Genomic DNA, 15,209 nt, shown 5'->3' on the forward strand with positions numbered 1-15,209 from the left:
ATAAGAAAGGAGACATAGTCGGTACACACAACACAAAAGCAGACACGATTAGTCCACGAAGCAAAAGTCATCATAATAATAATAACCGTGTGTGTGTGTGATTGCACTTTGTCCTTCCAGCCCGTTGCGGTTAAAAACAAAACAAAACAATCCCTTCAACCCATATAAAGAGTTTCCTCCCGCTGCGGCGGATATCCTCATGCCCAAATAAGGAGCTTCCTGCTTGGCTGGTGACGGTTGCATTGCGCGAGTGTGCGCATGCGTGCAACACACCCAGATTACATCGGCTTCATTCCGTAGCAATAATACTCGCTGCCGTGATTCGAATTTCTGGGAAATTAATGAAAAACGTGTGGCACGCGCATGCATGCGCTTGATGTGACGTCATAAACCGGGCATACGAGTTGGACCGGACTATTCTTAAGATTTCTCCACTGCGGTTTGATTTCCCGACGGGGAGTAATTGTGTTCAGTTCAAAAGGGATGTCGTATATACCTAGTTTTATATATGGCAGCAGTCGTCAAATAAAATCTGGCGATGGGGAAGTTTTTTTTTTTTAGTGTCTTTGAACGCATCGTTACAAAAACGCCGCATTACGTTTTATCACGTGACTTCTCTGGACCGCCGCAAAAGTCAGGGAAACTCATATGTGAGTGCTTTTATGATAAATTGCTTCAATTACAGTGATTCTAATTTAGTCATATTAAACTTGAAGTATAATACATTATTGGTAATTCACAGTTTGTAAAATAAACGCCCCTGACTGCACTGGGCGAATATAAAAGCATTTGATTTTGATAATTTGAATAGTCTTTGAAGGCATCGTCGCAGACGCTACCTGACGTTGCTCTGACGTCACTACGCGGACCGAAACAAACATGGCGCCGCGAAAGTGAGGGAAAACTCCGACGTGAGCGCCTTTAAACTCCATTTCTTCCCATGTAGTGTTTATTCCTTTGTAACAATTGAACGACGAACACCACTAATCGCTAATGTACAATTTGAAAGCTGCATATTCGTGATGTTTGCCTCTAGCAAAACGTGTGGCTCTCGTGTCCTGTCATGTAGCTACAATGTAGCAAGCGCTGTAGTGTCGCTTGAATTTTGTCTGTCACGGTCGAATTCACACTTTTGTGTGTTTTTAAGATGCGTTTTCTCGTTTAATGTTACAATTTATGGACTAGAAAATGTATGATGATAATTGAAACGGAAAAAAATAAGCCACAAGTGACATTTGACTGCTACAAGATTTTGTTGTGAAGAAAGTACATTTTATTTATGGAGAACGTTTCACAGAGAGGACTCATAAATTGCTTTCCATATTGAAGAATACAGTCATTCATAAAGCTCTGGAAAAAGTAAGAGACTAAAATCGTTTGACCCCTTTGTCAATTTGACCGTTTTTCTGCAAATAAATGTGCCTCTACAACTTGATTTGTACACCAAGTACCAGCTCCCAAAAAAACCGAGCAACCAACATTAACCAACCCAGGTTATAATACAGTAGCTAGTAGACCTACGTGTTCATCAAAAACAAGAAAATAAAAGGAGGCAAGGGTTTTATTCCTTAAAATTAATTATAAATATGAGTAAAAAACAGTCACATTATGCACATAACCTTTGAACATCAACTCCGCTTAAAAAGAGGAAAATCAAAAGTGCACTTCATGATAACATTAAAATGTTTTGCAAATGTGTCGCACATGTCGTTAAACAGTAATTGCACCTAAATGAAGCAATTAAAACAAGCAGCGCAATGCAAATGTTTTGACCTTAAAAGTGAATAACAGTTGAACTCAATTGTCTTTATATAAAATACGGAAACAACTTTTACATTTAACTAGCAATAAAAAAATCAAAAAAAATCGAACAATTCGAAATATCCACTAAAAAGGCGACTCTTAGCTAAAAAAGAAGCGCATTTGACAATTTGGGGGCAATGGACTGGAAGGCTTATTTTATTTACATTCAAGTAAAGGCAGTCAAAAAGCAGGAATGCATTACACTTTTGATATCTTAATTAAAAACATGGCCTGACGGATCGTGACCCCACAAGTGATTTTATGTCGGGTCGTGCGTGTGTCAAAAGTCTTTGTCCAGCCGAGCAGGATGCCTCTGAGGAAGCAACGCAAGAGAGATGGACCCCCTGAAAGCCAGTCGTTGGACCAGAACACAAAGGCGGATGAAGCTCTCAATGAAGGCGAGGAACAGGTAGAGACAGAATCGAACAAGTTGCACTTGAGCAGAGAAGTACGCACGCTTCATACTCGAGTAACATTTTATAGTCGCTGTCAATGCCATACGTTTTTTTTTTTTTTTGCTGTAACATTATAACACACTGCAATGTAGCTGGAAATGAAAACACGTTTGTATAGATTGTCAACATTAATCGATCAATTGACAGCTCATCAATCATGAAATTAATCAACAACTGTTCTGATAATCAATTAATTGTCAAGGCCGATTGTTTTAACTTTAAATCGTGCAATATTGATTGGACTCTGTTTTAGCCTTTAAGATTTTTTTAGTCGTCCATAAAAGCAGACTGATTACGTTTTGTGTTTAATAAAAATAATAGATTTGCAAACTTCTTCTTTTACTTTGACAAACAATGATCAAAAATGTTCCCTATTATCTGACACATTCAGGACTAAACCAGCAACTGAATCCTAATCAATTTGTGGTATATATATAACAAAAAAAATCAGTTAAATCTATTAAGACAATCTTTATTTTCAGCAATAGTGTGAATATTTTGCCACTTACATGTAGTTGAACCCGAAGCAGCCTCAGAATCGAAAATTAAACTAGTAGCCTTTCGCATTGATCAGTACCCAAGAAGTAGCTCTCACTTTCAAAAATGTGTACTTGGTTTTGTTTAATCATTAAATAATACCAAATAAGCAACAGTAATCAGTTAGTAACTGGTAATAAGAAAAAAAAAGATACGATTACAATAAACTTGAATGGAAAATACATTTTTATTTTTTATTTTTGGGTGGAATAATCTATAGAATAATCGATTCTAAAACGATTCAATGATGACACCCCTTGTTAACATCAGCGTGTGTCTTTGTTCTTTCAGGGCGAGTGCTCCGCTTCGCTTCTGCCGGCGTTCTTGTCGGACCGAGAAAAACAGTGGAGAGACAGAAAACACAAAGCCGAAGGTAGAGAATGTCTCAGCTCAATGATAAACGCGCTACGGCAAGCCCAACATTTATTCAGTACCCTTGATATCCAGCTGAGGGTCCATGTAGTAGTGTGCTCTTTGTCCTCATTAGTCAGACAATTTAGCGCACTAGTGGGATATTGAATAAATGCTCAAACGACTTTGCGTAAACACGGGGAACAGTGCAGCTCTGATTAGTTTGAAACTATGTGGAGGGGGGGGGGGGGGAAAAACACTAATCAACTTCCTGTTTCTTCCTCAGACATGACAGAGGAAGAGATGATGGCCTTGGCCCTGCATCTGAGCGCGCAGGAAGCCAGCGTCAGCGCGCACCAAGTGCAGCAGGAAGAAGCGGCCGTCATGAAAGCGATCAAAGACAGCGTGAGTACAGTAAAATGAAAGCTGCTGTGAAGGACATTTTGTGCTTGTGTTGTTGTCGCCTTACCAAAATTTTGACTTCAATTTTATACCTAGATAAAGCACTTTGATACCTACAGTGAAACGACACCACGGCAAAAACTTAAAAATAAGTCAAAAGCTGATTAAAATACTTTTGGTAGCATTTAAAAAAAAAAAAAAAAAAAAAAAAACACTTTTTGAACATTTTCAAACAAAACATTTTACCTTTTCAAACACTACTAGAAAAAAAATTACTATCTGCTCCCTAATTCAGATCGACAAACTTACTATTCAGATCGACAGAAACTTACTATCTGCTCCCTAATTCAGATCGACAGATCGACAGTACTCTCTTGGTACCAAAATGCCACAAGATGGTGCAAAAGCAATACTTCTGTATCACAACAGGTTATTTTTCCGCAAATAACCGATTAGTGTTGTCACGATACCAAAGTTCTGTCCTCAATACTATACCTAAATACTAAGTACCTAAATAGCGAAGTTGGAGAACCGCTCGCTATCTGATACTCCAGTATTGTTTAATTTTTGACGGCGAGGTATCGCGGTACTTTTCTAGTATGGTTATTTTGTGCAACTCTTTAACAGAGGATATTTTCCAGACGAAAAAAAAACAGTGAGCACTGGGTTCGTCAATCACAGCAAGGTTCTACACTACAGGTTTTTTTTTTTCTCGTGTTTCTTCCAAGAGGTTTTATTATTTTTACCCTCCTAGATGTTCGGCCAGACACAAGAACCCTCTCAGAGTCAGAGCCTGCTGACTGAAGCGGACACCTCCTGCTCGCGACGCAGCCGTTCGTACCCGAAGGCCGGGGCCGAATCGAGCGACGTCTGCACGAGCCTGAGCCGAGGTGACTCACGAATGAAAATCGGTACACGTGGTCCTCTGCTCTGTTTTTAACGGTACCGACGTGCGACGTTTCGAGGTTACGACCCCAATGAACTCCGGTGGTACCTTGACTTGAGAATTTAAATCCGTTTGGTGACCAAATGCGTTCCGGCCCCCCCCCCAAAAAACATTGGCAGCTTTTTTTCCCGTTACATTATTTTTAATAAAGAAAAAAGCACTAGATTGTAAAATATGAATATACACTACCGGTCAAAAGTTTTAGAGCACCAATTTTTTAAAAGTTGAAATTTATGCTGTTCAATTGCTCGCTTTACTCTGAAATGAAAAGACAGTACAAATAAACTGTTCAAGTTACAAAAGAAATCATGGCATTGGTCTACAAACACAAATGTATTCTAAACCTTTGACTCATTAAAGTAGTCACCTTGGTCAGATATCACATCTGAACACACTTGTGGCATTATCTCTAAAATATTCATCAGAAAGTTCTTAACTCTGTCGTGGTAGTTTCCATAACTGTGTGGCTATTTATTAGACTTGAACTACTTGACTTTCAATTAAAAAAAAAAAAAAAAAAAAAAGTTTATTTTTTTTCTTTTAGTTTTTTTTCAACCTCTGGCCATTCGCCACTTACCTTAGTTTGTACTACTTCAAGCTACTCATTGGACTTGAACTATTTGACTTTTAATAAAAAAAAAACAAAAACTGGAGCAAAATTGGTGTGCTGCAAGTCGAGCACCACTGTAGATCGCGTGGGGGCGTAAAATACAGTGCTGCGAAAAAATATTTGCACCCTTCTCAATCATTTTTTTGCATAGTTATAATGATCAATTTGGTACGTTCAGTTAATGCCATATTTACGGCTTTTGATTGATTTGATTTAGTGTTTTTCATACAAATATTTTCTGTAATTATGACTTTGCTGCTATGTTAGTGTTGTTTTACGGGACGTTCCAACTCAAATTTCGGTTTGCGTCACCGTCACAGGAGCGGAACTCCGTCATAAACCGAGGTTTCCCTGCACTTGGTTCGTTCGGTCAACAACTTGCTGGAGAACCTGTGATTGTGTAAAGAATAAAGCACAAAAGACACGGTACCACAGCGTCAACCCTGCTCCTGACTGCTTACAATGTATGTGTGCTGTTGTAATTGTAGAGGGCAAAGGAAAAGGGGAAACTAACCAAGATCAGAAGTGCAAAACGAAGGAAGCTCCTGTGCCGGACTTGTCGCAGAGCCACGACGTCTGCACTCAGGCGTTGCCCAGTAGCTCCGAGTCAGCGCTTGAATTTTTGGACTCGCCACAGGTGACAAACAGACACTGACGGTTTGCACGTCTGCTTTTCAGTTCGGAGGTTGCTCAGTTCAAATCTTGGCTGCGGCCTTCCTGCGTGGAGTTTGCTAGTTGTCCCGGTGCTTGGTTGGGACCTCCCAAAAACATGCATGTCACGTCCATTGAAGACTGTCTTGTTAAATAAAAAAAATAATAATAAAAAAATAAAAATATTTGAAAATAGATTCAAACATTTGAAAATAAAATGTAATACATGAAATATTTTCAAAAATGAAATATTAAAAAAATATTACTAAAATGGAATAAAATATTTTTAAACTAAATATTTTAAAATATCACATACATTGCTCATACGTTGACATGTTTGTTTTCTTTACCAGAGCTGCGATTCCACGCAGATCGATCCGCTCCGTAAATCCCCCGTCTCCCTCACGAGCGGTCGTAGAGCCACGGTGGCCTTCCCCCGGCTGAGTCAGGACCTGCTGGAGACCTGCAAGACCTCCGGCTTCGTGCTTTGCTCACAGCTCTCGCCCGAGAGCGTCCCTTTTTCGGCACGCCGCAAAAGTCCCGTCTTCTCCGAGTCGGAGACGGGAGACGATGGCGCTGAGTATCTAAAAAGCCCCGTGTTTGGGGATGAAGCTCGACGTGACAGCTCTCGGGATGTCAAAGCGGGAAGTCCGGACGGACCAAACTTGGACTTCAGATTCTCTACTCAGGAGAGCTTAAGCCCGTCTGTGAGGCCTTCTTCCTGTCCGCCCATGAGCCCGGTTTTCCCAATGAGCCCGGCACCCTCAAAGAACTCGCCCCTCTCAAAAAGTAGTCCCGTCTTCTCGGGGTCAGATGGGAAGCGCTCCCAAGATGTCCACTCAACAAACGCGGACCGTCGATCCGTTCCCGGTTTCGCCGATGACTCATCTGAAACGGAGCTGATCAGCGACGTGACGCTTCGCTGGTCTGACGACGATGCGGATGACACGGTATGTTACGCCGCATTGGAACAGAGTTTTGTTTGGGTATAAAAAAAAAAAAAATCTGCCTCTAAAAACACTTGCACTGATCAATATTGGGTGGTCCTGTCCAGCACAACAGAACGCATGAAAAAGTGGCATTTACCCACCCCTCAAATTGAACAGAAAGTCGGCAATTTTGGTTTGAAGCTGCCATTTCGGGCGAGAAAATCTGACCAAATGAGCCCTGAAAAATCTTGCTTTTTGGGAGTCTCAACATGCCCGAAAGCTAGAAATATCAGCTCTCAATACCAGTTTCACCGATCAACATACGAGGGTAAATTGAACAGGTAGTGTTCCATTTCATTTTGAAGTAGCCATTTTGGGCAAATTCCAGGGCTCATACTTGACTCATACTCGTACTGATGAACTCCCCAAGAGAATTCGCCTTAATGAGCCTTGATCAGAAGCAGGTATGCTAGACAGATTAGCGAGACTAAATGGCAAAGCTTTTTTGCCTATCCAGTCCAATGATGGCAGAGCATGACATTAACGTGATTATTTTGAGGTTTCGCCATGAAAAAAGGGGCTTTGAGTACCCATTCATCGTTGCTCACAGCTTTGACTAATGTGTCTTTGATATATTCTATAACAGCTCATATTGGCCCCCAGGCATCTTTTTTCCAGATAGTCTGGGTTTTACGCTGCAATTTGTACCATTCCACTGTAGATAAATTGATTGTCTTTTAACCTTCCCTGTGTTACAGCTGGTGAGCTCACCCAGTCCAGTCTTCCCGGAGGAGAAGGGTTTCCAACAGGCCGAATCACAGACGGCCCATTTGAACCCCGTAACGGAAACGGGCCCGGAGACAAGCGCTTCGAGCTGCAAGTGGGTATATGTGTGCCCTGCTTTAACCAAAAGCAAAACCACGTTAAACGGATCACATCTTTGTGTTTCCAGCCTGAACACTCAGCAGTGTGTCTCCACCCAGCCAACGGTTCATTATTACTGGGGGGTCCCCTTCTGTCCACGCGGACTGGACGCAGACGCCTACACACAGGTAGTCACCTCCACGTAATTGCGCAGAGTGGAGCAGTTCTGGAAATGTCTCGCTGTAACTTTATCAAGTTTAACCTTACAGGTGATCGTGGCCCAGATGGAGGTGTACGAAAAGAGTCTAAAGGAGGCTCAGAGGTGTCTGTTGAGGAAGGCCGAGTGGGGGGACGCCATCCTGCCGCAGTCGGAGGTACTGAGTTCAGCTCACGCACGTAGCATTGACGATCACAAACAATTGCAACTAGCCTTAAAAAACAACAACAGCGGAACCACCAAAATCGTACGCAAGCAGTTCCAAGACTCTTAACCTTTTGTTCTCTTATTCAAAACAACATTTCCCACAGAAGATAATGTAAAATTATGTAACTCATTTCAAGGACAAAACGCCACCATCATAAAAAAGGAACTAAAAAAATTATCAGACCCATCCACCTATTTGCTGTTTTTGTGCTCAGGCTAAAGAAACGAGATTTTTATTATTATTATTATTATTATTTTTTTTTTGCATCATGGTGTCAAGGAACTATGTTGTGCAACTTCTTTTAGGCTAAACTAGTTATTTGCCGCCATCTTGTGGCATATTGCTCCCAAGGAACTATGTTGACGTGAGGAGGGGAGCTTCAATTAGACAGAAGTAGTACTTTGCCCCCATCTTGTGGCATCAATGTTGAGTTGAGGAGCTTCATTTAGACAGAAGTAGTAATTTGCCCTCTATCTTCTTACATCTATAGGGAATTATAAACCTATTTTGATTGCGTGTCAATTTTCTACTATTATTACTTTTTTCCAGCATATTTTCCATGTGATTTCCCAAAATGGAATTGCGTCTATATAGGCTAATTAAACAAAATAATAATTTTGATTATGTATCGATTTTTTACTTGAACCTGATTTGTGAGTGATTATTGCTTTGTTTTGTTCCAGAAATCCCCGTTACCGGAGTCTTCCCACACGGAAGGTCCTCGCAGGTAAAAACCTGCCTACATCTTCTTTACGCATTTTCGCTTTAAAAATGACGCACAGGAAGTAGTCCGGCTCACGTCTGCCTCACTTTTTACCTTGCCAAAACCTTATTTCCATCTCACATTTGTAGGCGTGGCCTCAGACGGAAATACAAAAAGCTCTTTAGTCAGGATGTGGACAACCTTCTGGTGGAGACGGAGGAGGAGGAAGAGGGGGAACAGCAGCAGCAGGAGGAGGAGGAAGTAAGGGAAAAGGAGGAGGAAGAGGAGAAAGAGGGGATGGAGGAGGAAGGGACTGCATGGAAAGAGGGAGAGCAGATGGACACTGACGACTACGTGATTTGTCCAGGTACGGAAACGCTTTCAAAGGTTGGATTCATGATGCATGGTAAAAAAAACAAAAAACATAAAACATCAGTGCAAGCTTGAAGTCATCTGAATACAATGATCAATTACACATACACAAATAAACTCTTATGCCTTTAATTTGTTCCTTGACCACGCTCCGCAACTTTAAGCACTTGTATCGCAAATCAATGGAAATGCCATCTATTCCAGTGTAAATGTAGCCTAAGTATACTTGACCACTCTTTTAAACCAGTTTACTCTGTCTTTTTACCAACAGAGACCCAAATGAGTGGGCAAGATCACACGGATCTAGCTAAGGTAACTGCCGCATTTGCAATGGAACTTTATTTCCTAAACTTGACCTCACTATCATCTGTTCTGTTGTCTTCCCCTGTAGCCTAACAGCCCGGAGTGTCCGGAAACGGCGCAGAGAGGCGATGATTCGGTCGTCGATGAACTCGAGGATGAGGAGGCGACGATGGAGGGTGAGGTTCTGTCTCATGCTAATTCTGAGTAGAGTGTCCCTACTGCAAATGAATGGCGCTTGCACGAAGCCACCGCTGGCTGATTTACGTGGGTTTTGCTCGCTCAAATTGACATGTGCGCGTATGCCGCTCCCTACGTGCTTTATTGTTCTAGAAAAGAAAAGGAAGACGTTTTTATTGAGTCGTATACAGTGGTGCCTTGAGTTGCGAGTTTAATATGTTCCATGACCATGCTCGTAACTCAAAAACACTCGTATCGCTAATCTTTTCTCTTGAATCAAACCAAATAGCCCTTTACTGAATTGTGCTTTATAAAAAAAAAAAAAATACAGTAATAACATGCATCATGATTAATTTATTGTGGAGCTCCTTCTGGCGCGTGTGCCTGGGCCACCAGGAGGCAGTATACTATATAGATACAGATACAGATATGAACAAAGAAGATGGTCACAACTCCTTAATAAGCTGCAGTAATATCAGTCGTTTTTCGGAGAGGATAAAGCCTTTTGAGCATTGTTTTATTGTTTGTCTACATGTGTTGCTACGCAGTTTGTGTTCAAATAGGCTTTGCTTAAAAAGTTATAACATTGAGTTTTGTATCATGTTAGCTTTAAGCTTGCGGACTTTCGTATAAGGCAAACTTTATATGGTGGTTTAGACTGCACATGCAATTCTCTTTGTTTTATGCTTCGTTTGACAGTAAACTTCAACTGGGAGTTGCAATAAAATAATTTTACATGCAAGAAAAACCCTATTCTGTCATCTTTGGTGACGCTGTCAAGCTGAAAAAAAAATACATTTAACTTGATTGCCGCCTCAGCCAACGGAGAGACTCAGACAAACCACCTCATCAGCGGCGACATTGGAACGAAACCTGCTCCGACGAATGAGGAAGAAGAAAGAGTGCTTCGAAGGTCCTGTTCGCCCGAGCTGGATCCCGTCGGCCTGGAAGCCGCCGTGGAGTGTCCCATGTGCCAGGGAACGTTCCCCATGGGAAAGATCGAGAGGCACGCGGCGTACTGCGACGGCAAGGCAGAGCCCGCAGATGCGGATGAATGTTTGCAAGGTTGGAGAAAGACGTCCGAAAATTCATAGTGATTGTTCTGCCTTTTCACCACTTGATGTCAGCGTCCGACTTGATACTGCAGTGCCCTTGAATCCCAGAAGGAAGAGAAAAAGGTGGGCAGCAGACGAAGAAGGCGATGCCTCCTCCACTGACAAGTATGTTGCCTAGCAAATCCTTTTTTTGTTTTGTGGTCATTTATATACAGATACATCCCAGTAAATGAGAATGTCATAGGAAGGTGGCTGGCAACCAGTTCAGGGTGTACCCCGCCTCCTGCCCGATGACAGTTGGGATAGGCTCCAGCACGCCCGCGACCCCAGTGAGGAGCAGCGGCTCAGAAAATGGATGGATGGATTAGTTGTAAACTATAATCATCCAAATTATTCAAATACAAGATAAAATCAGGAAGTGCATAGCTCTGTTTGCAGTGACGCTAAATACAGTAATGTATAATAATATATTGTTTTAAAGTTTTCCGTGATATTCCAATTTATTGAAATGCATTTGTGCATTATATACTGTCGATATTTTACCCTTTAATTATATTTATATTTAAATATATTCACTTTTATACATATTTCTTAATTTATTATTTTTTTAAAGATTTTTTGTAACCCTCCTGTTATATTGTGGGTCAAAATGACCCATTCTAAAGTTTCTCAATATATATATATATGCAACGTAAAAAAAAAAGAAATATTTTTTTCATTATTTTTTGTTCATCCTTTTTATGGTTTTGTTTTTAAACCACCTGAATTTTCTTCATCTTTCTTTTTAAATGAGTCACATTTTGCATGGCCCAATGAAACAACCTAGCCGGAATGTAATGGTGGTATTTCCCCCACAGCATCCAGGAGAAGTGTTACATCTGCCAGAAGGCTGTGGCCCTGCGAGAGTACGCCACCCACACCGAGCTCTGCATCCAGCGGCGGGCAACAAAGACGCCCGGGGTACTAAGATGGGAACATGCTGAACTATTTTTTTTTTTTTACACATTTATTTAGATGTGTGTCACATGAATAATTTGGATTGTTTTTTTTTTTTTTAACCATCCAGAAGGGAAATCTGTTGGCAGCTCTGGAGAATATAGAAAGCAGGCATACGGGTAAGCCCAATGTGACAGTTACCATCCGCTCGTGTCAAAGCGAAACTACAAGCACAGCTGATATCGACGATGAGTAACATTTGGGAACTTTTATATTTAACCTCGTTGACAGGAGCCGGTCCGTCCAGGTGCAGACTCCAGCAAGGGTAAGTTGTCACCTCTGAATTCTGACGTCGTGATGGTTTGACAGTTTATAGCCATAACGCTGCTGTGAATACTAACCTGACTTGTTGCCACACAGTTAACCTTTTTGTAGCCAGGATGGCCTTAAAAGCTTGAACAGGGCCAATTGCTTTTGTAGCATGAGTTTCAGGGGCCTTTTTAGTGATCCATGTCTGCTGATTACTTATTGACGGATGGATCACAATATGTTTAGAAATATGGTAAAAAAAAAAAAAAAAAATCAATTTTAGCTGATGATTAAATGTAATAAGGAATGGTTCATTCAACTACTAAGTAGATTGTACAGCTTTTAGTACATATACAGTGGATATAAAAAGACACCCCTGTTCAAATGACATTTTTCTTTGGGATGTATACAATTGGTTGATTTAAATAATCACTTAATTGATTTATTGTAGCTAATTAAATTAATGGTAAAATAAGAAAATCGAATACATTTTCTTTCTTTGGATGTATTTTAGTAAATAATTTTAATTATAAGTACAATTTTAAAAATTCATAAACTTTTATAATACATTTAACATTTTCTTATTTTTGTAAATGTTTTTTAATTTATTGTAACTAATGAACTTTATAGTGAATTTCTGTAATAATATTAAATATGTTATATTAACATAGATTATTATAAGTACAGTTTTAAAAGTTGACAATTTTACAGTACATTTACCATGTATTATGTTTTAAACAATTGAATAATTGTAACTAATTAAATTAATAGTAAAATAAAAACAATTACAATGCATTCAAAATCTTTATTTTTATTTTATTAAATAATTGATCAGTTATTACAATTTCAAATATTTATGATAAACAACTTGACAATGTATTTAATTTTCCTGATTCAGGTTATTCATTAAATTGTTCTTTATCAACGTTAATGTTTTATGGTAAAATAATTATAAATATTTTTTTAATTAATTGGTTAATTACAATCAATTAATTCTGAGTAATATAAATGTTATTAATTAGGTAACTCATTTTAATAAAATTGTTGAATTGTAAAATAAAGAGTTTTATAATACATTTGACAGTTTCTTTTTAAATTAAGTTATTGATTATAAATAATAGGTTTAAAACAAGAATACATTTTATTTTTTATTACCATTTTACATACACATTTAAACTTGGTCAACCTTTTTCTCTTTGGCATGACAAAAAAAATAAAAAATTGCATCAATGTCGACTTGTTCACGTTCAGCGATATCATCGATCTGCGGGATGACAATGAGGAAGAGGTGGCGGGCGGTTCCATGTTGGGAATCAGCAACTCGCCAATTAAGTCTTTCATTCCCATCTCGGAGGCCACCGACTGTCTCGTCGACTTCAAGCGGCAGCAAAGACTAAAGAAACCGAGCCACAAACGAAGGTGAAGAAAAAAAAAAAAAAAGCCCAGCGAACCTTAACGAAGACGGAGTGGCCGACGTCACCACGCCTTTGGACTGATGTCTATTACGAATAATTTATGCAACACACTTGAATGTTAAGTGCTGAGGAGTCCTTGTTCTGTATGTTCATGTTCATGGCTTTCGGACTCTCAGCCGTACTGTACTGGAACATTTCCTTTTTTAATTTAAATGTGCCTTTGAATTGACTTAAATACAACAGCGGAGCTCAGTACATTTATTTGTTTCCCCCCGACATCAACATTTGATTTGAGATTTGAACAATTTAACTGTGGTTTAAATAACGTTTAAAGCAGGAGTGGGCAACGTATCGCGCACACTGCCACACACTATTTAATCTGGTCCACTGAGCATTTACATTATCAAGAGTCCTCCTTATATTGGTCAATTATTAAAAATTATATTTTTTATTCACTTACCTCAATAAATTATTGATTTTTGTAAACATTAGTCAAATGCTTTTTTATTTTATTTTTTTGTATTGAATTGGTTATATTCAATTATAAATGAGCTGCTAAGAGCTACAATGGGCATACTCCATAATTTTTTTTTTTTTGGTCCTTTTCCAGGAGAGTTTATTTAAAGGTTTGTGGTTGTAATCGACGGCATTTATATCTTAATGATGTCTTTTGGATATTTGTTTTTTCAGAAATTGTGGTTTTTCTTGAGATTTTAGCATTTTGCCAAATATGCTTTTGGACTTAGACTTGAATATACAGTGCCAGGAAGAAGTATTTGCCTCCTCCTCAAATTATGTATTGTATGTTTCCCCACGTTAACGTATAAGATCGTCAGACAAATAAATTGTCTCATAATAATTGTAAATTATCAGGCAAAGATAAATCAAGTAAACATAAAATGCTGTTTTTACATTTTTTATTTATTAAAGGGGGGGTGGGGGGGAGGGGAGAAAACTTTCCCTGTCTGAAAAAATAATTCCTTCCCTTGTTAAATTAGGAATTAACTATGGCTAATCATATTTTTTGGAAAGCTGAGTTTGTTTTCACTGACCACACCCAAGCCTGATTACCTCTAGACCTTGTTCTATCAATAAATCACTTTAATAAAACCTGTCTGACATGAAGACGGCCATAACAGCAAAATGTCACAATCCAAAGAAATTAAAGAACAGATGAGAAAGTTTGACGTCTATCAGTCTAAAAGGGTTACAAAGCCATTTCTAAAGTGTTAAGACTCAAACGAACCACGGTGAGAACCATTTTAGGACTCCAGCAAATCATGGTGAGAGCCATTATCCGCAAATGGTGAAAACGTGGAACAGCGGTGAACTTTCCCAGCACTGGGGGGGAACATTCTGAATGATTCCTAAGACTTTTGGGAGAATATTCTTTGGACTGACTAGATGGAAGTTGGACTTTTTGGAAGGTGTGTGTCCATCTGGTGTAATACCGCCCCGTGCAGGCCCTCACAATGGAGACACTTCAGGGAAAGAACGGTTTATTACGTTCGCTAACTCCCGAGCCAACTGGCTAGCAAGCAAACGAGGCAGCGAGCTCGCCACTCGGCGTCAGGATTTGTGTCGTGTGTGTCCACATAACAGCGGCGCTTCATAGAAAGTTTACTGTTTAGTAGGCAGTGACAATCAGACACGTAGGTACTTGTTTGACAGCTGAAGTGGAAGACTCATCGGACACGCCCACACAGTCCTGCGGCTGAAGGGCGGGCTCTATTTTTCATACTTTGGGAGCTTTACTTTACATACATGTGGATTTAAAAAAAAAAATAAATATTCGTTTGAATTTGGCACACTAGTTAACAACACTTTTCTCTGTCTTGTGTCAAATTTACAAGACATTTTTTGGTCGGTTTATTGGGCCTTCAACTATAACAAATATGCTGGAGTTTTCTGTCAGTACAAAACCAACCAAACTTTAACAAGTGTTTCCATTTTTCATGTAACTTTA

General features: G+C 39.5%; 1 protein-coding gene across 1 annotated transcript; it reads left to right on the forward strand.

Annotated features, from left to right (window-relative positions):
• The first annotated feature begins 708 nt into the window (after positions 1–708).
• Positions 709–14,126, forward strand: uimc1 (ubiquitin interaction motif containing 1). The gene is made up of 20 exons (XM_061701716.1): positions 709–911; positions 2,091–2,212; positions 3,087–3,168; positions 3,433–3,551; positions 4,303–4,438; positions 5,593–5,741; positions 6,109–6,705; positions 7,443–7,564; positions 7,637–7,736; positions 7,818–7,922; positions 8,657–8,700; positions 8,826–9,043; positions 9,320–9,360; positions 9,440–9,527; positions 10,348–10,593; positions 10,676–10,748; positions 11,441–11,543; positions 11,650–11,698; positions 11,811–11,844; positions 13,080–14,126. The coding sequence occupies exons 2-20, from the start codon at positions 2,111–2,113 to the stop codon at positions 13,249–13,251; spliced, it is 2,580 nt and encodes an 859-aa protein (XP_061557700.1). The 5' UTR covers positions 709–911; positions 2,091–2,110; the 3' UTR covers positions 13,252–14,126.
• Positions 14,127–15,209: the final 1,083 nt, after the last annotated feature.

The sequence above is a fragment of the Phycodurus eques genome, chromosome 17, assembly GCF_024500275.1.
Source record: "Phycodurus eques isolate BA_2022a chromosome 17, UOR_Pequ_1.1, whole genome shotgun sequence".
Classification (NCBI taxonomy): domain Eukaryota; kingdom Metazoa; phylum Chordata; class Actinopteri; order Syngnathiformes; family Syngnathidae; genus Phycodurus; species Phycodurus eques.